At 35.8% G+C, this 21,474-nt stretch overlaps 2 protein-coding genes across 6 annotated transcripts in view; one reads left to right on the top strand and one right to left on the bottom strand.

Moving 5' to 3' along the window:
• Window positions 1-14,450, bottom strand: part of LOC106867538 (NADP-dependent malic enzyme) — a 30,693-nt gene extending 16,243 nt beyond the window's left edge. Inside the window, exon 1 of one of the 2 annotated variants that reach the window (XM_014912447.3) lies at window positions 14,347-14,450. In XM_014912447.3, coding sequence (XP_014767933.1) covers window positions 14,347-14,387 — 41 coding nt within the window. In that variant the 5' untranslated portion in view covers window positions 14,388-14,450. Of the gene's footprint in view, window positions 1-4,310; window positions 4,460-14,346 lie in introns of those variants that run through there. The other variant, XM_014912439.3, reaches the window with a different exon arrangement.
• Window positions 13,159-21,474, top strand: part of LOC106867518 (adenylate kinase 9) — a 57,302-nt gene continuing 48,986 nt past the window's right edge. For 2 of the 4 annotated variants that reach the window (XM_089337583.1, XM_089337582.1), the window contains exon 1: window positions 20,909-20,994. In XM_089337583.1, the coding sequence (XP_089193709.1) occupies window positions 20,967-20,994 (28 nt within the window). In that variant the 5' untranslated portion in view covers window positions 20,909-20,966. Of the gene's footprint in view, window positions 13,266-20,311; window positions 20,566-20,908; window positions 20,995-21,474 lie in introns of those variants that run through there. The other 2 variants (XM_089337585.1, XM_089337584.1) reach the window with 2 other exon arrangements.

The raw sequence follows: 21,474 nt of genomic DNA, 5'->3' as shown, positions 1-21,474 counted from the left end.
TTTCAAATTACTGAGCTATGATGAAATGAAACGACAGCCAAGAAACTGCAACTTTAATTTATCTTGACTGTTGTACATCATTATATGTTATAATATATATTTGGTCGTTTTGATCTTGTTTAATTCTTACTCTCTGACAGATATACAAGTCTATAAATTTCTCTTCTGACAGTCTTTCAAATAAATAATTGCATTTTTGTTTACCATTCCAAATGAGTGTTCTTTAAGTCTTACTTGAAATGTCTAATAAAAAACAAATGTTAACCAAATCGGTTGTTTTTAACAATAGGGTTAAAAACTATTTAATGGTATGTGACCAAGTAGTTTAGGGTGACAGGCTCATAATTGTAAGGTCATGGGATCAAATGGCAGATAGGTCAGCACATTGTGTCCTTGATCAGAACACTTTATCTTACAGAGCTGCCATCAGCTCAGGTAATAATGAGAACCAACTGACCATTAATACAGCTCTCTCATCATCATCATCATCATCGTTTAACGTCCGCTTTCCATGCTAGCATGGGTTGGACTCACTATTACATATAAGTAGTGCTTATATGTAATAGTAATACATAAGCACTCTTTATATATACTACTATTACAGTGCATATTTAACACATTAACCATCACAAATAGCACTAGCAGTTCATCACCAACTTCACACAACTACCACATGCACCACCAGTGGTACATTTTTATAATTTGAGAAAATATTTTATTCTGTATCTTTGACATGGTTTTGAGGATGTTTAAATAACATGAGTGCCAAATATTGAAGTTTAATTATGAAATACTGTGAAAACGCCAAAAAATTACATTTCCTTGTAATTAAACAGTATGCAGTGTAAATGCACAAAATACGTGGCATCACCAGTAAGTACTGGTAACAGATCATGGGAGTTAACATGTTAAGCAGCATGATTTTGAGTTATGGAACAATTCCTCAGTTAGTCCAAAATTCTGAGCATATCTGATTTGAGTTATCAGGACAAATATCCTTCAGTAACAATGTCTTATACAGCAGTCCAGTTTGGTATCAAGGCAGATGAAATTATGGACTACAACAAACTAGATTTTAGATCTAAAGCAGGAAAAACAAATCTGTGATTCTTGAGGATTAACAGAGTATATTATCTCATGTGGATCAAATAAACAATTGACAAACATTGATAGCAAACAAAATACCGAATCAATCCCTGATGCTATGAATATTTCAGACTCTGTAGCAAACAACTACAAAATAGCTGAGCTAGGATTTGAAACCAAATTCTTACATTTCCACAGTCAATTGTTTTAGCCTTTTTGCACTCAGAGATTAATGGGAATGTACTGACCTCTTTTTTTTTTTTTTTGCGGTATTCATCAGTCAAATCTGATTAAGGATGAAGAACTCTATTGCTTTAGCTGACCTAATTCAGTTATCAGCAAATTATAAAATTTTAAACCAAATAGTTTTCAGTCTCTTTGGTTGCTGCCTCTGATCAATGAGCATTCCCAGTACCAATGGAGAGGAAAGGGATAACATGCTGCATATACTCTCCGCTTCACAATACAACTCTCTCTCTCTCTGGTAGTCACAGAGTTGAAACTAACAACTAGCAAACACAACTGAACCAAAAGGCAGATATTTTACTGCATCTACAAACAACGTGTATACAAACAACTCGATGAGGCTATACATTTTATATACTGTAACAACAATAATTATATAATAAATAAAAGGTCATTTTAATAAGAAATTAAATATTGTTCTTCATTCATTTACACAAAACATCTTTGTCAATATAACTGCAAAACTTCTCTGTTACAATTGGAAAACTGTCATTATAATCATTGTAACTCTATCTATAAAGATTATTGCAACTGTTATAAGATACAGCTTTAAATAATGGAAGGAATTAAAGGAGATGTAATGCAATTTTATTGCATGAGCTTTGTGTTTGCAAGGGACAGCATCTATTAATGGAGTTGGAGAGTGTTGCAATGTATTGCCATATTCCTTCTCGCTTTCTCGATTCTGAATTCAAATCCCGCTGAAGTCAATTTTGCTTTTCATCTTTTTGGGGTTAATAATTAAAGAACCAATCCATGGCAGTGGTTCAACAGAATTTGTAGAGCATCAGATAAGATACCAAATACTATCTGCTTCTGGTTCATTGTCTTGATGACAATTCCTGCAATGACACGGGTGCCAAGCTGTACCAGTCCTTGCTTTCCTTTGGCATGGAGAAGAGAAACTTGGGAAAGTGCTTGTTTTCCATAATAAATCTTGTCCAATTTTGTACCATGGACAGGAACTTTTCCAGGCATAGATCCCATTAACTGAGGAGGCATTCCTTCACATGTTTGATGAAACGATTGACAAAACCTCATTTGGATAAATACTGCATTTGGATGAACATTGTACAACATCAAATGATACTTTAAAACATTTAAGACATTTTCTTCACCAATTCTTTTTGGAACATATTTCTTCCTACATCCAGAAACCTCTTATGTATTAAATATTAATATTAAACACGAACTGTTAAAGCCACCTCAATTTCTTTATCAGTCTTTATTTTTATGACTATACTCTTTTGGTGCAGATATTTCACAAGTCTTTTGTCTTATTTGATAAATATTCCATTCAGCTAGTTGTTATAAATAATTGTGGGGAGAGGGATATAAAGATTATTGAAAACCTAGATTAGTGTGTCGTCGTTTTGAGTTCTAACTACGCCAGAGCTCAATCGGTTCTTCACTCCCTGAAAATCGTCCAAACACCTAAATACGCAACAGATAATATTTTTTTATGATGGCTACTTAGTAAGTAGTGTTTCACTGGTATAAATATAATCATTACACGTTGTACCTCTCCACTTCAAAGATCAGAAATTTGCCGCAGGGAACATGCGGAAACTAAAATAGACAAGGAATAGATATCTTGATGAAATGGTGCGCTTAGTTCTTCGAGTTAAAAAACGATACGTCTTTCTTTATCGGCATCAATTCGAGAATAGAGCAAAATATAAACCATTTGAAATTTGCGCCTTAAAATTTCACCAGATTATTTTTAAAGAGCTTTCTAATGAATTGTAAACAGCAGAATGCCATAATTAAAATGTGTTGTAGCAAGGATATTTGAAATAAACATTAAACTCTAGGTGAAGGCTACCGGGGAATAAGGAGAGAAATACTATTTATAATTAACCTCGAAGGATTTCCTCTAATGACGTAGAGGGAAGAAATATATCAGAGGTGATAATGAACGGTTGAAGCTAGAAACAGCAAGGACGACTACAATTCAGTGGTCATATGTATTTATTTAGTTCAATAACCTGTTAGAGGATCATTAATGAAACTATCAATATAACAGAAACAGATTTCCCACCTCCACACTCAGTATGTATAGAAGTAATAATAATAATAGTTTAAACGAAACTATGCCGTTTATTTGCTTTATTGTATCTCATTTCAATAAAAATAGTGATCTGATGCGCATTTTAAAATTATAAATCATAAATTTCAATGCGATGCTATTATTTTTGTGATTTGTGTATGTACACTTCCAATGTCTTGTCTTTCTCGCAATGTTACTTTAAAGTATATATTGCCTAACCGACCCCTATTGCACAATATATATACATCAAAGACCGCTATTGTGTAACTCCTGTTACATTATATATTCTGCAGGGAACATTGATTAACTCGCGTGGAAAAACAAAAGACAATTATAAGTATTTTAAGTATGAATATTTCTTAAGATATATGTATTAATTAGACATAGGTCTGTTATGTTGTGAAGCCCATACTTTCCCTCAAAAATATATTCTAACAAACAACAAACACAGATTCCTAAAGCCTTTGTTTAGATGATTTGAGAAATAATGGAAAGATTTGATGCCCACACATTCATAATAATGAAAGGGTGTTGAGACAACTGTAATAATTAAAACCGTTTTATCAATGACAACATTAAACAAGGGGGTGAAATGAAATAGACATTATTGATTGTATAAGAAAACCGCAGAAAAATAAAGAATATGACAGGAAGACCAACAGTTCGAATGAAGTTGTTATCGTTAATTTATCAGCATCAGAGGTAAATTTAGATAAAGAATCATGAAAAAAAAAATTAAAAAAACATGGTGTAGATAAATAATGCATGACTAGGATAAAGAATAAATCGTTAAGATTTTGAAGTCGGTTATCAGAGATTTGACAATTTGACTGTCATCTTCGTTTGTCATTGACTGTCACAGACATTGGAGACAATGAAAAGTAATTTAGTATAAGTGAAAAGTGAAGATTAGCAAATAATTTTGTACCTTAGAGTTCGTTGCGAAAGTGGCCATATCTTTGTTAAATAGGAACTCATGGTATCAGCTGTAATAGATTTTTATATACCTGGAGCTGCCTGGCTGCGAAGAAAAGTCGAAAGCACGTTGGCCTTTCACACAAAACACTATGTTATACTAATTCTCCTCCTCCTTCTCCTCCTCATGCCACTTTATGTCTCTTCCTCTTTCTTCTCCCCACTTACGCCTGACTAAGTCTTCCCTGCTTCCTTCATGTCACATGACTACTACTGCTATCCCCATCAACATCATCATCATCCTCCTCACCACCACTGGCAGTATCCTCTCTATTCTTCTCCATCGTTTAATAATATTTCATATTTCCTATGCATTATCTCCAACATTTTGTGTCCCCTAATTATATAACAATCATCTTACATAATATATTCTTACAATGTATAATCTGTAATGCGTTTTACTTGTTTGACTGGTCAAACGACATACCATCTGTATATGGTCAGTCTCTGGCTAGAAACGGCAAATAGAAATCTCAAATAATAACTCGCAGTCTTAAAAAAGAAACAAACAATATGTTGGGTAATGCAGTACTAGATAAAAATAATAAAAAGACGAGATGGTCATGCTTGGAATGTCTTTGGTTATGTGTCTGCTTAGTCCGCAGTTGCCTAGGACTCAACAGCAACAACTACACCCTCACAGTAGCAGCGAGAGAAAGTTTGGGCGTCCCTGTACAATAGAGTCGGAAATTATTTGAAGCACAAAAAAACAAAAAAAATCAATTTCTTAAATGTTTAACGATTGTAGATTACGATTCTGCGAAATAAAATAAAAATAAAAGTTTGGTGGGAATGGTATTTTTCAGTTTTGGCATTTTCAATTTTTTTTTTTACTTGTTTCAGTCATTGAACTGCTGCCATACAGGTGCACTCCCTTGAAGGGTTTTATTTGAACACAAATCAATCCCAGTACTTTTTTGTTTAAAGTCTGATACTTATTCTGTTGGACCCTTTTTGTTGAACCACTAAGTTACGTGGTGCAAACAAACCAATACCAGTTGCCAAGAGGTGGTGGTGGACACACACATATGTGTGTGTGTGTGTGTATGACGTTTTTTTGTTTTCTTTTCTCAGTTTCTGTCTACCAAATGCACTCACAAGGCTTTGTTCGAACCGGGTCTATAGCAGAAGACACTTGCCGAAGGTTGAAAATCAATAATAAAGGGACTAAATCATAAAATGCGGTTGATCTATTTTACTTCAATGTTTTTTTTTTCCCCCTTTTAATTATTGAAATAAACTTTTCATGGCAAGAAATTGGAAGAAAATAACAACAAATTTGGTCTTCAACACGAGTACACACACATCCCTATACATACCACATGCAGGTAGACATAGAAACAGTTACAGTTAACACCTGTCACTTTCAGTTTGCAGTTTGCTGCCCTTGAACTGCCAAATAGTAATAATAATAATAATAGTAAATGATGCTCTGGTACAGTACTAGGCAGTGGTTCTCATGGCTTTTGATCTAAACTGATTGGAAGGGTTATCATGTACATGTTTTGTTTTTGTATAAAATCTGGGCTACTGCAAAAATTCTGCTCAATACCACAGATTTACTTGTTAGTTGCTCGACCTTAACAAATATAGGAAAAAATCTAACACAGACTTGGAATCATATTAATAATTTTACTATATATATATATATATATATATATATATATATATATTGATATACATTGTTATATTCATTTGTGTTTTATTCCTGTTTCTTCTTTTCTTTTCTTTTTTCACTTCACCACATTTTTATGACCCAGTCACTACACTTTCTGTTCTAGCATAATCACTATAATATTTTGATACAGGATGGTACTACTGTTATGCTTGAAAGTTTATAACTTCTTAAAACTTCTTTTTAGCTTTATAGAATGAGAATGTAAAGAGTTAATAAAGCATGTATAAAATTATAAATGATAAGTAAATATAAGTGCTTATGTGTATTAAATGTCTAGTATGATTCTATCATGAAACAACTGACAGTATCAGATAAAACTCTTGTCCAGTGGGTTCATGATGATCATGTGTCCAAGTGTTATATTCTAAACTATATGAATGTTATGTTTACATTTATCATAACATACAGTGTTGGTTAAAACTCTAGATTTGTTCTAGAGTAGAATATAAAAATAAAACATAACACTAATGATAAACCAGTAATTTAATATTCCAACTAGCAGCCAGTTTTTGTCTACCAAATCCACTCACAAAGCTTTGGTTGCCCTGAGGCCTTCAGTAGAAGACACTTGCCTAAGATGCCACACAATGGGATTGAACCCTGAACCACGTGGTTGGGAAGCAAGCTTCTTATTTCTTTATTGCCCATAAAGGGCTACACACAGAGGGGACAAACGAGAACAGACAAACGGATTAAGTCGATTATATCGACCCCAGTGCATAACTGGTACTTATTTAATCGACCCCGAAAGGATGAAAGGCAAAGTCGACCTCGGCGGAATTTGAACTCAGAACGTAGTGGCAGACGAAATACCGCTAAGCATTTCGCCCGGCGTGCTAACGTCTCTGCTGCCATCTCGCCGCCATACCTGAATTCCCTAGACAACTGACCAACAGTAGTAGTAGTAACAGGAAATGTCTAGCAGCAGTAGTAGTAGTAGTAGCAGCAACTGCAGTAGCAACCAGGATTGTCCAGTACAGGAGAATGCATTGAGGAAGTAAGACAGAGAGGAAAAAACAACTTTAAACAGAAACAATAGTGTTTAAAGTTAGCTTCCTAGGAAACTGACACAATACACCTTGGAATGCAAACGCATGTGTATAAGAGTGTGTATGTGTCTATGTGTATGTTGCTTGTACGGATGTGTGCCTGTGTGTCTGTGTGCAAGTGTGTGTCCATGTGTGTGTGTGTGTGTGTGTGTGTGTGTGTGAGTGCACATGAATGAGTATCAACAAGTATGATTGTGTGTGTGTATGTATGTATGTATGTGAGTGTATGTGTGTATAAGTGTGTATGTGTGTGTATAAACATACATATATATATGTTTGGTTTCTTTTTTTTTTTTTTTTTTAGACTTGCAAAGCCATTAATTGATATTAAAAAGTCAAATAGCCCAAAATTTTAATGTGAAAACTTGGATAAAAATGCCCAGCCATCACACGGATAAATTATAGATAAACCTAACCATGTAAAGAGGCACCCACCCAGCACCCTCTGTAAAATGGTTGGTATTAAGAAGGGCATCCAGCCATTGGAACCATAGAGAAGCAGACAATGATGCAGTCTTCTGAATTCGTGGATTTAGTTGAACCATCCAATCTTCATCAGCTTAGAAGACATGTTAAATAATGATGTATGTCTGTCTATCTGTATGTGTGTGCTGAGGCCAGACACTAGCGACCCTTCTGTTTTCCACTCCTGGACCCTACAAAAAACACATATTGCCTACAGCAGACCCAAAAGTGGTGCCCCTTTAAAAGTGCCGCACAAGGCGGACTGCCCCTATGACCCCACCACCACCAGCTACACTAGTGAGACCAGATGGCCTAGTGGTTAGGATGTTGTACCCATAATTGCAAGATCATGGTTTCAGTTCCTAGACAGGGTGGTGTGTTGCGTTCTTGAGCAAGATATTTCATCGCATGCTGCTGTGTGATTGTTTCAGGCCTTGTGCCTATAGTAGAAAGGATTCTTATTCTCATTATTATTTGACAAAATTTTACATAAAGGCGGTGCTCCAGCATGGCCACAGTCAAATGACTGAAACAAATAAAAGAATAAAAGAATATATTTACAATTCAAAATGGCTTCCTTTTGTTTTCACTATAGCCTTTACCTTTATGTTTGAATAAGGAGTAAATTATTATGTTTAAAAATGGGTAAATGCATATGTGTACGTCACACCCCGTTTATACATACAGGCACACATACATGTAAGCATGTTTTAGAAGCATATGTATATGATTGTTTTGTAAATTCCTAGAAAATTATTTTTATCAACAATTTGATTGTTATCATTGTTTAAAAGTGAGTTCACTGGCCAAAGTCTACTTTGGCTGATAATCAACATGAACATTAGCTGAGTAATTAAAGAACTGATATAATTAGAACAAGTTTGTTAATGGTACCGCCATTAGATAATGCATTCATTGTTTGCTTTGGCCATGCTGGAGCACTGCTGGCAAATGTGTGTTGTCACATAGCATTAAATTCCTGCGATCTTCTCTCATAGTTAAACAATTTGTGACACTTCCATTATTTCAATTTATCACTGTAAATATTGTTTGTGCAAATATACTCAAAAGTTGACGTTAATGTATGTGCATACATAGACGCATGTGCATATGTGTATATGCACATGTGTATGTTAATGTGTACATACCTACATGTATATATTTGTATGTACATATATGCTTGTATGGGTGTGTGTGTGTATACATACAAATATGTGTGTGTGTATACATACATATATGCATGCGTGTGTGTACATACATATATGCATGCGTGTGTGTACATAAGTGTGTGTGTGTGTGTACATACGTGTGTCTGTGTGTACATACATGTGTGTGTGTGTGTACATACGTGTGTGTGTGTACATACGTGTGTGTGTGTGTGTGTGCAAAAAAACAAGTGGTAAAAAAAATAAATCAAAGAAATATGCCAAATCTTGATGAAAAAGAAGAATTTAATACCTAAAATGCTGTCATTTCACACCTTTTACTGGAATGACAGCATCAAGTTATGGAGTGACATTTACATATTCCAGAACTTCAATTTTCCTCTTCCCTAAATCTTTTATTTTCCTGTGAACTTTCATCTTAGTTTCACTGGCAGATAACTTAATAATTTGACGAGTGACCTACAACTTCTTCCAGACAATTAGGGTTTGGTGGTGTCTTTTCTAAACGACCCTACTCATATGTACACACAAGTTACTAGGCATTAAGAGAAATCTTTCTGAGGATTTTTAAAGTTATGTCTCAACACCTTTTCATGTTTGTTCTGTTACTGTTGTTTCTTTTCTCTTTGATCAACCTCAAGCAGACTTTTTAGATTGCATGAAAGCCTGTTCATAAGCAGTCGTGTTTATACATAAATTACATTCATACATACATACATACATACATACATATTATATTATATTACATACATTACATTACGTGTGTTACATACATACATTACATACCGTACATAACATATATACTTACATACATACATACATACATATACACATTATACATATATACTTACATAACATTACAGGCATACATACACACACAACATTCATACATACATACCATTACATTCATACATTACATGCATGACATTCATGCATCCATGCATACATTACATTCATGCATACATTGCATGCATGCATATATACATACAGGCATACATTACATACATACATACATTACATACATGCATACACACATACATGCATGCATACATACATGCATGCATACATACAAACACACATTACATACAAACACACATACATTACATACATGCATACACACATACATTACATACATACTTACATATATACATACGTTACATTACATTTATACATACATGCATTACATATATACAGACATGTATTACATATATACATGCATACATTAATATTACATACAACACATACACTGTATTACATACTGTACATAACAGGTATGTTCTTTAGGGTTTATTTTAAGTTTTGTCCTTTGCAGAACTCAAACTACTCATTAACAAAGTGGCAAGACTCTTTTTATGTGTGTGTGTGTGTTGTGATTATGTGTACATGTTGGTAAACTTGTGCCAATGGCTGTGCATGTCACAACAGAACACAACAAACTTCTGTGTTTTGTTATTGTTTGTGAGTGAAAGTATATCACATGGTTGACACCTTTGACTGTTACTGTCTTATTTATGTTCCAGTGCGATAAAATATCTGACCTTTTTATTCTGTTTTGACCTAACTAGCACTGACGAATAATCTGGAAAAAACATTAACAGATGTTGTTGCTATGGATGTTGCAGAAATAAATCCAAAGTTCCACAATTTGGTGAAACGACAGTTTAATAATAACAACAACAACAACAACATCAACTGCAGTAATAATAATAATAATCCTTTCTACTGGAGGCACAAGGCCTTAAATTTGTGAGCAGGGGACTAGTTGATTACTTTGACCTCAGCATTTCACTGGTACTTAATTTATTGACCCCGAAAGGATGAAAGGTAAACTCAACCTGGGTGGAATTCGAAGTCAGATGTAGCAGCAGACAAAATACCGTTAAGCATTTTGTCCAGTGTGCTAACGATTCTTATTTCTTTATTGCCCACAAGGGGTTAAACATAGAGGGGACAAACAAGGACAGACAAAGGGATTAAGTTAATTACATCGACCTCAGTGTGTAACTGGTACTTAATTTATGGACCCCCAAAAGGATGAAAGGCAAAGTCGACCTCGGCGGAATTTGAACTCAGAACGTGAAGACAGACGAAATAACGCTAAGCATTTCGCCCGGCGTGCTAACGTTTCTGCCAGCTTGCCATCTTGATAATAATAATCCTTTGTACTGCAAGCACAAAGCCTGAAGTTTGTGGGAGGGGTATAGTAGATTACATCGACCCCAGTACTCAGCTGGTATTTATTTTATCGACCTTGAAAGGATGAAATGCAAAGTCGACTTTGTCAGAATTTGAACTCAGAACACAAAGACGAACGAAATACTGCAAAGCATTTCAGCCAGCATGCTAACGTTTCTACCAGCTCGTTGCCTTAATAAAAATAATTATAATAATTCTTTCTTATTTTGGCACAAATTCAACAATTTTGGAAGGTGGGGAAATTGATTATATCAATCTCCATTGCTCAACTGGTAAGTATTTCATCAATGGCAAAAGGATGAAAAAGATGAAAGGCAAAGTCAACCTAGATAGACTTTGAATTTAGAGCATAACAAGCTAGGAGAAACTCCACAGAGCATTTCATCCAATATCCTAATGATTCTGCCAGCTTGCAACTAATATTAATAGAAGGCAGCAAAATGGCAGAATCAGAAGCACATTGGGCAAAATGTGGTATTTTGCCTGTCTTCTACATTCTAAGTTCAAATTCAACTGAGGCTGACTATGCCTTTTGTCCTTTCAGGATCAATTAGATGAGTACCAGTTGAATACTGAGGTTGATGAAATCGACTCCCCACCCTGCCCCTAAATTTGCTGGCTTTGTGCCAAAATTCAAAACCAATATTAATAAAAACAGTACCCATTGCCATCGTTATGAGGTCAATATAGACAACTGAATGCTTTCATTAAATTCTAACGGTATCAAAAGTATCTTTTGATCATATAGTGCATTCATCCTTGCTGTCATATGTTAAATGGATGTGCTATAAAGACCCTCACTCAATCCACTATCATATCATCTTTTCACAATTGCTTATCCATCCATCCATCATCTCCATCCACTATTCCTGGGAGAGTCATGGAGGAAAAGCCCTTAGACACCTCCTCCATAGGGTTGTATCAAAAGCAATCGTCATTAGACATTCCTGCTAGACTCCCAAACACGACCAACTGAGACAATGGATGTTATCCAGCCATCTCACTCTTGGTCTACCCCAAGGTCTCCTGCCATTTGGCTCAGCTTGAAGAATCTGCATATAAATAAAAGTCGTGATTTTTATTCCTTTTACAGGTGGGTTGGCCTGAGCTGGAGCACCACTATAAAAAGAAAAATCAATACCCAGGTAGAGTTGTATTATTATATTCATAAACTGTTGCTATGGTATTACAGAAGTTGGATCAAAAAACTTTATTTCATTTATACAAACAGCTGCAATGAGAACAAAAAAATATATATAAAAAAATTTTTTAACAATTTGTTGTCAACTGACAAATACTGTAGTATTAGCTTGGTTAAGCAGTTAGTTTGGTAGATATTTTAAGCCAAGACCACAATTCCTATAAATTAGCACTTACTATTATTCAGAAGCTACTAAATTCACAATTGCCAATGTTGATTTTGTTGACTAAGATTACCAACCAAATGGGAGACAGGGTCAAAAACTAGTGAATGGTGATTTATCAAGTTTTGTAGGTCAACAACAAATTCTGGGTTTAGTCAGGACAGAACTGAAGCTTGTTTCATGACCATGTGGTCTTGGGTTCAGTCTCACTGTGCAGTACTTTGAGCAAGTGCCTTTTACTATAACTCTGGACTAAATAAAGCTGACCAGCTCCATGCCAAGCTGTCCAACCCATGCCAGCATGGAAAGCGGATGTTAAACGATGATGATGTTCTTGTTGGGTTTAGTCCCAATCAAGGAACTTATGGCATGTAGGTGAATGATTATGTGTATGAGGGTGTAGTGTGGCAGTCTTAACGTACAAGTCATTGATTAAATGACCAGGTGTGTCCTACAGATGTATCATTGCAGGTAAACTATGCACTAGTTAATTGCAAGGAGGTCAGTGTGATAGTCTTGACATGCAGGGAGTTGATTAAATGACCAGATGAGTCCAATAGACATATCGTTCCAGGTTACATTAATTAATTATATGAAGGCCAGTGTGACAGTCTTAACAGGTCACCCATCTATACAGTATACATTAGTACATCTATTAATTCTAGTAGTAGTTACAATGGAATTAGAGAATAGGACAATGGTTATGGTCACTTTGCACTTATCATTGATGGTGTACATTCAAGTATAATGTTTGGTGGTGGTGGTGGTGTTGGGAGAGTTAATTAAACTAATTATGCTAGTGGTATTTCTACTTTTAAGTGTTTTATATATTTACCTTGACTGATTGGGAAACCTGGTATGTTTTTTATAGTAGTTTCTTTTTTTTTTTTTTTTCCTTTTTCTTTGTGGGAGCGATTGAGCATGAAGTGTGTGGACTATGATGGCTGGAGATTGTCGCAGTAACGAACTGTACACACTGACAAGTAACAGGTGGTAACTTTATTTTGTTGTTATTATTGATATTTCGCCTCAGGTCGTCTATCAACGATATATATATATATATATATATATATATATATATATATATATATATATATATTACTCTCGCGTCCTAGAACTCATAAGGCTGGTCAGCCAGTTTCTATGTCCTATAAGTGACCAAGGTTACAATACTGTTGCAGGGATCAGGGACATGTTTTTTTTTTTAGGGGAGGGTACACGTCGACTACATCAACTCCAGTATTTCACTGGTACTTTATTTTATCAACTCCGAAGGGATGAAAGGCTGGATTTGAACTCAGCATAAAAAGCCGGAAGAAACGCCGCTAAGCAATTCGTCCGACGTGTTAAAGATTCTGGCCAGCTCGCCGCTGAACGATAATAGCCGTCATCAAAAACAACCCAGCTACAACTAACTCATCCTTTGTTTTCAGTCATTGTGTATCTAAAGACTACATTAATTCAGTTTCTAGACAGTAGGGAGTGATGTGAAGAAAATCTAATCTCTTGTTTGTCTACAGTTGTGCATCGATTTTCTTTTAGTTGCGCTACATGACGTTTGTCAGCGAACATTCTTAATGAAGGACACAACGCTAATGCCAAATTGTCGCAACGGACTTTCCACTGTTACATAAATTACTAGGGGCGAGTTGTGAGAATTTAGCGGACGAAAATTCACTAGAATCGTAATTTATTTATTTTTTTTTTTTGTATGTAAAAATTAATATTCAATTGTTAAGTTTAAATCTTTAGCAAATTTTAAGTCGAAATAGTTTTAAATGATAGATGTATCATTAAAAAATATATATATATTTGTGTGTGTGTATAAAGTAAAAGAAAACGAAATCTCAAATGACAATTTAAGAATGTAAATTGTCTTCAATATTCCGATATAGCATAGAAAATACGTAATTCTGGTCGTTAACAAAATAATTTTCAATATATTGGGTCCCCGTCCACACCCACAGAATGTATAAAAACAATAAATATACACACGTATTATAAACATATACACCACCCACGTATTATATAAATGTAGACAGATTGAGCTTAGTCTAAATGATAAACTTACTTTGGAACGTTTGGATTTTCCCGTCTTTTAATGTTTTCCATGAATTCCGGTGTAAAGAGGAACAAAACCAGTTGCTGTTTGATTAATGAAACCAGCTGACTACTGACTGATAATGATAAAGCTCCTTTCAAAAACCCGAGACCAGAAAAGCAACAATACACAAAATCACTGATTACACATCACAAATAGTTTTGTTTTTCTTTTCTTTACTCTCTTTACTTCTTTTTTTTTTTAGTTTAAACTAATTTTTAACCATTTGATTAGACGTAACCTGAGTAGCGGTAGCCCGTGCCGAGGGCGGCGAGCGGGCAAAATGCTTAGCAACCTTTCTTTCATCTTTATGTCCTGAGTTCAAATGCCGCCGAGGTCCACTTTGCTTTTCATCTCTTTCGAGGTCGTATAAAATAAATACCAGTTGAACACTAGTGCGGCGGAGGGTCGATGTAATCGGGTTAACCTCGCCGCCGAAATTGCAGGCCTTGTGCCAAAATTTGAAACCAATATTAGGGACTACCAAAAAGGTTTAATTTAAAATCTATTTCAAAACACAGTTTCAGTAAAATAAAATATATAAAAATTATAACAAATTATAAATCTGAAAACTTATTGTGCGAAGTGTCGTGTTGAGGAAGTCGAAGCGCAAAATTAATCTTTAAATTTGCACTAAACTTACATTTTTATTGTGAGAATTAAATGTACAGTAAACGCTTATTGTTTAGAAAAGAAGAGTTAAATTAAAATCATAGACGCAGGCATGGCTGTGTAGTTAAGAAGCTGGCCTTGTAATCATGTGGTTTCGGGTTCAGTCTCAGTGCGCGACAACTTGGGCAAGTCTTCTTTTTTTAACCTTGGGTCAACAGCTACTTTGCGAATGGATTTAGTAGGCGGAAACTGCGTGGAAACCTGTGGCATATATTAGACATAAGCAGGCTTGTCGCCAGATTTTAGATCTGGGGGTCACATTTTATTTTATTTTATTTTATTCATTTATTTATTTATTGGTACTATTTATTTGGTTCAGCCATAATTATTTCAGCTTCTTCTCCAAAAAAATCACACAATGGGATTTCAATTGTTTCTTCTAATTCTTCCAAAACAGAGGAACCTGGAAACCTTCAGCAGGAAATGTTTGAGTGTTATTAATTCTACCTGGAAGAGTATCGGCTATCTATTTTTTTTTTTTTTTTTCTGTTTTCTCTTGTGGTTTCTACCATTCTGATTTGTGAGGATACATTGGGTTGTTTTAGAAAAGAACTTTACCAATTTGAATCTGAAATACACAATAAATATTTGTTATGTAACAGAATAATGGCCTTCCCTGCATTCATTGTGAATGTAAGCCATGATTAACAACTAGAAGTCAAAATTCTAAGTGAGTTTAAGATTATATTGGTCTCATACTATAGAGAATCGAAACCCGTACCTCCCAAGCTCCGGTTTAGCGCTATGAACAATTAAACTAAGCAATCCATGACAAATTAACTAATGAGCAGCTTTATCAAGATCTATCTGAAGTGACTGATCAAGATTCAGTAGAGAAGAATGAAAATTGCTGGTCATTGCATCAGGCGTCCAGAAGAACCTGTGTCAACTGGTCTCATGGCAGTCAACTGAAGGATGAATCAATAGGGGAAGAAAACGTCTAACCTCTGTGGACAATTTGCTTCAAGGCAGTGGAATGGCAAATGTTAAGGAATTAAGAGCATACATGGGGGGGGGGACCATGGTGGATGACGTGCTTATGTGAAATCATTGAAGCGACCGGTAAGACGGCCAAACTAAACTAACTATATCATATATACGATGAGCTTTCAGTTTCCGTGTACCAAGTTCACTCACAAGGGTTTGGTCGGCCCGAGGCTATAGTAGAAGACACTTGCCCGAGGTGTCACGCAATGGGTCTGAAACCGGAGCCATGTAGTTGGGAAGCAAGCTTCTTGCTACACAGCCATGCCTGCGCCTATTAACTTTTTACTTATAAATTTATGGCAAAAATGAATTTCCTTTCCGTAATTAGCATGCGAAACTACATAAATACACCAAATTTGAAATGAATTGGAACAAAAAGGAATTGAAAAGTGACAGCCAAAGAGAAAATATCCTAAAATTTCTCTTGTTGTTTCTTAGCAGCAGTATTGACCTAAATGTTTCGTAATTGATAAGCACTAAAATACGAGTTTATTATGAAGAGGAAAACTAATCTTGTGGGATGGGTGAGGAATGTAGCCGTCATATGCCTGCTATGTATGTCACGTTTCCAGTTATGTCACGTGTGTAGTATAACCCCCCATTAATCGTTATTATCACTATTATATTTCATTTATATCATTGTGTTCCGTCATCAGATATTACACTTTTATAAATGAATTTTGGTCGATGACTGTCTGAATAATAATAATAATAATAATAATAATGATGATGATGATGATGATGATGATGATGATGATGACGATGACGACGACGACGACGACGACGACGACGACATGCCTGGATGCAGTACCAAGCAGTGGCTCTCATGGCTTCTGATCTTAATTGTTTGGAAGTGTTATCATGTACATTGTTTTGTCTTGGTATAAAAGATGAGCTACAGCAAATATTCTGCTCAATGCCACAGATTTGCTTGTCAGTTGTTTGACCTTAACCAGTTGAGCATGTCCCTTGGTGGCTGACGATATGTGCATCTCTGATCATGAACAGAAGTAGTGGGGGAGCATCATAGCCATGTGTTGAGAGGAATTCTTTGGGGTTTGAATAATTTAGCTTTGGAAACATGGGTGTTTCGTTCAACATCCTTAAACAAACCTTATTCAGGGACCTTTTGAGCGGGATGGGCTACTCGACCTGAAGAAAATTCTAACTGGGCCCCATCTGCAAGGTCATGCGCTGTTTATTTTGATATGAGATCGCTATGTCACGCATATATGGTTGTGATGCATGTGCCTGGTGTACCCTTATCAGACGGGTAGTCATGATGGGTATAATGGGCTTCGTATATTTTACCCCAGTGTCACTTTGATGGCATGCACTGCTCTCTCACTCAATAATAATAATAATATTAATAATAATAATAATAATAATAATAGATCAGGGACCCACCCATGCCAGCTTCTTTATTCACATTGTCAACGATGTATTGCATGAGATGGAAGTGATCGTAGATTGATCTGCTTGGGATGGCACACTTTGAGCATCACTAATAAACTTCTCTAGGACAAGCACCAACCTCATTAACGCCATGGCTAAAATTTTTAAATCTGCGTTCAGCAGCGTTATGGGCCCAAAATTTTCTATTTGATCCCCCTTGTTTGGGTCCTTTCTCAGCAATGCCACCACTCTTCGACTTACCGAGCTAGGAATTCTTCCATCCTGCTGGGAGTTGCTACGAGTTGCGGTAGATATCTGCTAAGAGGCTGTCAAACAAGTCTAGCATATAAAAGTAAATCTCACAGGGCAGACCATCTAAACCAAGCAATTTGATCACCATAGTGCCCGTCATCGCATCCCATATTTCCGTGGTTGTTATCAACATTTCACAACGCTCCACTCCCCTTGCTGAGAGTGGTGAAATGCCATTGAAATAGGCACTGGAGTCCATCCTGCTTTCCGGCTTGCCATTCGTCCCAAACAGCTGGGCGAAATACTGCTGAAACATTGCACACCTCTACTCCGGTTTGAGAACCACCAAAGACCAAACTGGCTTTATTGCCACGTTGCACCTCTTCCACTCGCGGGTCATCGTTCCCTCGTTTCTTAGAACACGCGTCTTAGCTCTGACAATGCATCCTTCGTGTGTAGCGTTGAAGTTTTGGTCCAGGGCCAATCTCGTCGGCATCACATCGGTTGCGATGCCTTTTCTAAGTGCTTCTTCTAAACGTGTAAACAAGAAAACAATAACAATTTGCAAAAATATTTTTTTTAATCTTTTCAAACAAAATCTCCAAAAAGGGGTGAAAAACCACCCAAGTGCAACAATGGAACCCCGAAGATCTCGAGCCACTCTACTGACCAGAGGTACCATAGCAAGTGCTCATCTCTTCTTCGTATTCCCCAGCCTACAAACGCCAGGTTAGGCTCACTCACTCGGAGCATCCTCTCCCCATTCACCCATCTTTTAACAAATTTACTGGGAAACAGTGAAGGCACGTGGCCTAGTGGTTAGGATGTTGGGGTCATTATCATAAGATTGTGGTTTCGATTCCTGGACTGAGCAATGCGTTGTGTTCTTGAGCAAAATACTTCGTTTCATGTTACACCAGTCCAAACAGCTAGTAAAAATGAATATTCCTGCTATGGACAGGCGTCTCGTTCAGTGGGGAATATATACGTCACAGAAATCGGGAAACTGACGCGATGGATCTATACGATACGGGATTGAGCTGCTGGAAGACATCACATCTCTTTCAGCTCTCACCTTCCTTTTCCAATGGAAATTTTAAATCAATGAGGCCTTGATCGAAGAGGAAAGTGTCTTTCTTTTGTCGTTTTCGTCTCGTCCACCACACAACCCCTTTCGCCATAGCCACAGACAGAGGAAAATTGCCTGCTCTTTCCGGCAAAAGGAAGACGACAGTACGATCTTCATGATGGATTCTGTCAACTGCCGGATTCTCCTGCATGTGACAACAGCTGTTCGACATATCATCACAAGTCAGCAGCAATGCTTCGAGCGCTGTATGAACAGTAATAATGTTACAATAACGAGTAACAAAGGTCACATAATAGGATTTAAGTTTCTTCTGGATTCTTTTTTTTTTCCCCGGCAATTTGCCAAACAATAAGAAAAATGTCTGTTTTGAGGACAAACCGGAAATAAAATGTCGGTTGGAAACAATTTCTAACATTCATAGGTTAGGAGCGAGCAGGCATTTAGTTTCAATCACAGGACGATGACATCATTGCGCTATTCAAACCTTCACAAACACACACACACACGCACACACACACACACGCACACACACACACACACACACACATGATGAGTCATAACATCTGGCCATTTTCTAAGAAGACAATATACTAAGGCATCCTTACTTTGTAACATTGACTTCTTATGGAGGATTATTGCGATCACCTGATCGAAGTCTGCCTACCTACCTACCTACCTACCTACCTACCTACCTACTTATCTATCTATCTATCTATCTATCTATCTATCTATCTATCTATCTATCTATCTATCTATCTACCTTATGAAATATTATATATATATATATATATATATATATATATATATATACCAAATTGGCTCACAGGATCATCTTTCTGTGAAAGTGGAATAACTGAAGACTTCAAGAAGGCTGTTGGTTCGTTTCCTTTGTAGGTCTTGTTACAGAAGTCAAACAGCTCTTTGTGGAAGAGTGGATGGGATGCTATTTTGCACCTGGCCTTTTGTTGTTTCATAACCTTTTAAAAGGCATTTTAAAGCTTCATATGCCTAAAACTACTGAGAAATAAAAAAAAAAAGATAGACTGACTTTGGTGTGAGAGGGACAGAGGGGCACCAACTCTGGGGACAAAACAAGCTGACTGATCTTCACATAAATTTAATTTATTATTTTGGTAAAAATGTTATTTTTTAAAATTATTTCAAGTAAGGGAGACAATCCCCCACATGGTTTGGTCATATTAGACCTCATTAGTAAAACATAACCGCACTGTACTTAGCGAGATAGTGATAGGGGAAATTATCAAATGAAATTACAGCACTGTAAAGCAAAACGTCATGGACAGTTTATATAACTAAACTGGGTATTTTCTTATAGCTTCCTTTAGCACTACTTCGACAAGTTCGATAAAATGTACGCTTCTCTGTGCAGGTTTTATAAGGTCGAAAATAAGTTTAGAGTTGTCTCCCGTACCTATCGAAATAATGATCAAAATGATATTGATCAGCTCCTTTCGTCATCACATTAGTATTTCTAATTAGTTTCTAGATAACTATCTACCTTGAGTAAGTTCACCCCTATTTGACTGTCGATGGTCAAACTGATAGCGCCACGGTGTAATTTTATTTCATAAGTAATCGAGTGATGGTTCAAAACATATTCATTACACTCTTGACAGCATGAGTATTATAACCTGGAATACAGAAAAAAAGAAATGTACATTACACCTTGATAAAACATAAACAGAAAAGTGTATAAAATGCATGCAAACAGACGTGAAAAAGTTTTACTGCCTTTTGTGTCACCAAATGTGTGAACGTGATACTTCTAACAGGTAAATCCTATGAAAAAACAAGAAATTTGATATGAAAGATTAGTGAGAAACGAACATTTACTGCATATACTATATACATTTATAAATAAATAGCAGGTGTGTTACACACATTTATTGTCATAATGTGGCTGGCTTAGCTGACAGGATCAAGAGGCGAGACAATCACCTTTTGTTTATCAATCTTTAATTCCTAACGAATATAAAACACCCTACAGCGTTTAAATATCTAGCCTTGATACCACTGAAGGTTTAAAAAAATTTCAAAATATATTGAGAAGTATTAGAATATTTAAAATAACAGCAATATATTAATTTGTAAAAATATTGTTTTGGAGCTAAATAACCTGCGTCAATAAATAACAAAAATTAAAACAGTTTTTTGTTACTTAGCAACTAGAAATATGGCGGACGACTCGGCATTAGAAGTCTGTGAGTAAAGGTGTTTTGTTTACATAAACGCAGTTTAATGAATGTAACAGAACACATGTAGTTTTGTTGGTATTTTAGTGCAATAATTCTTTTCTTTTTTCATTTCTGTATTTCTTTAAAATCCTGGAAAACATTAAAACACGATTACATACATAAACAGACACATGCACGAGGATACATAGACATGTTTGTGTGTTTGTATTGTTTGTGTTCTCTTGAAATTTATTTAGAGTCTTCTAAATAGTATACAAGCGAGAGAGTAACAAAGTATCAATATTTTTTTGTTTGATTCAATACGTTAGAGCAGTGATTCTCAACCAGGGCCCATACGACCATTGGAGTGAGGTGATGGGGTCCACATGAGATCTTTATTGCTGAAATTTATGTGCAATAAATTGGTTATATTTCTATAATGCACAAAATGTTTTAACAATTTTTTAAAACAATTTCATTATAAAAATTTTAACAAATTTTTTTTAA

Source organism: Octopus bimaculoides, chromosome 19, assembly GCF_046866305.1.
Source record: "Octopus bimaculoides isolate indiv1 chromosome 19, ASM4686630v1, whole genome shotgun sequence".
NCBI lineage: Eukaryota > Metazoa > Mollusca > Cephalopoda > Octopoda > Octopodidae > Octopus > Octopus bimaculoides.
This window is presented reverse-complemented; position numbering and strand designations above follow the sequence as displayed.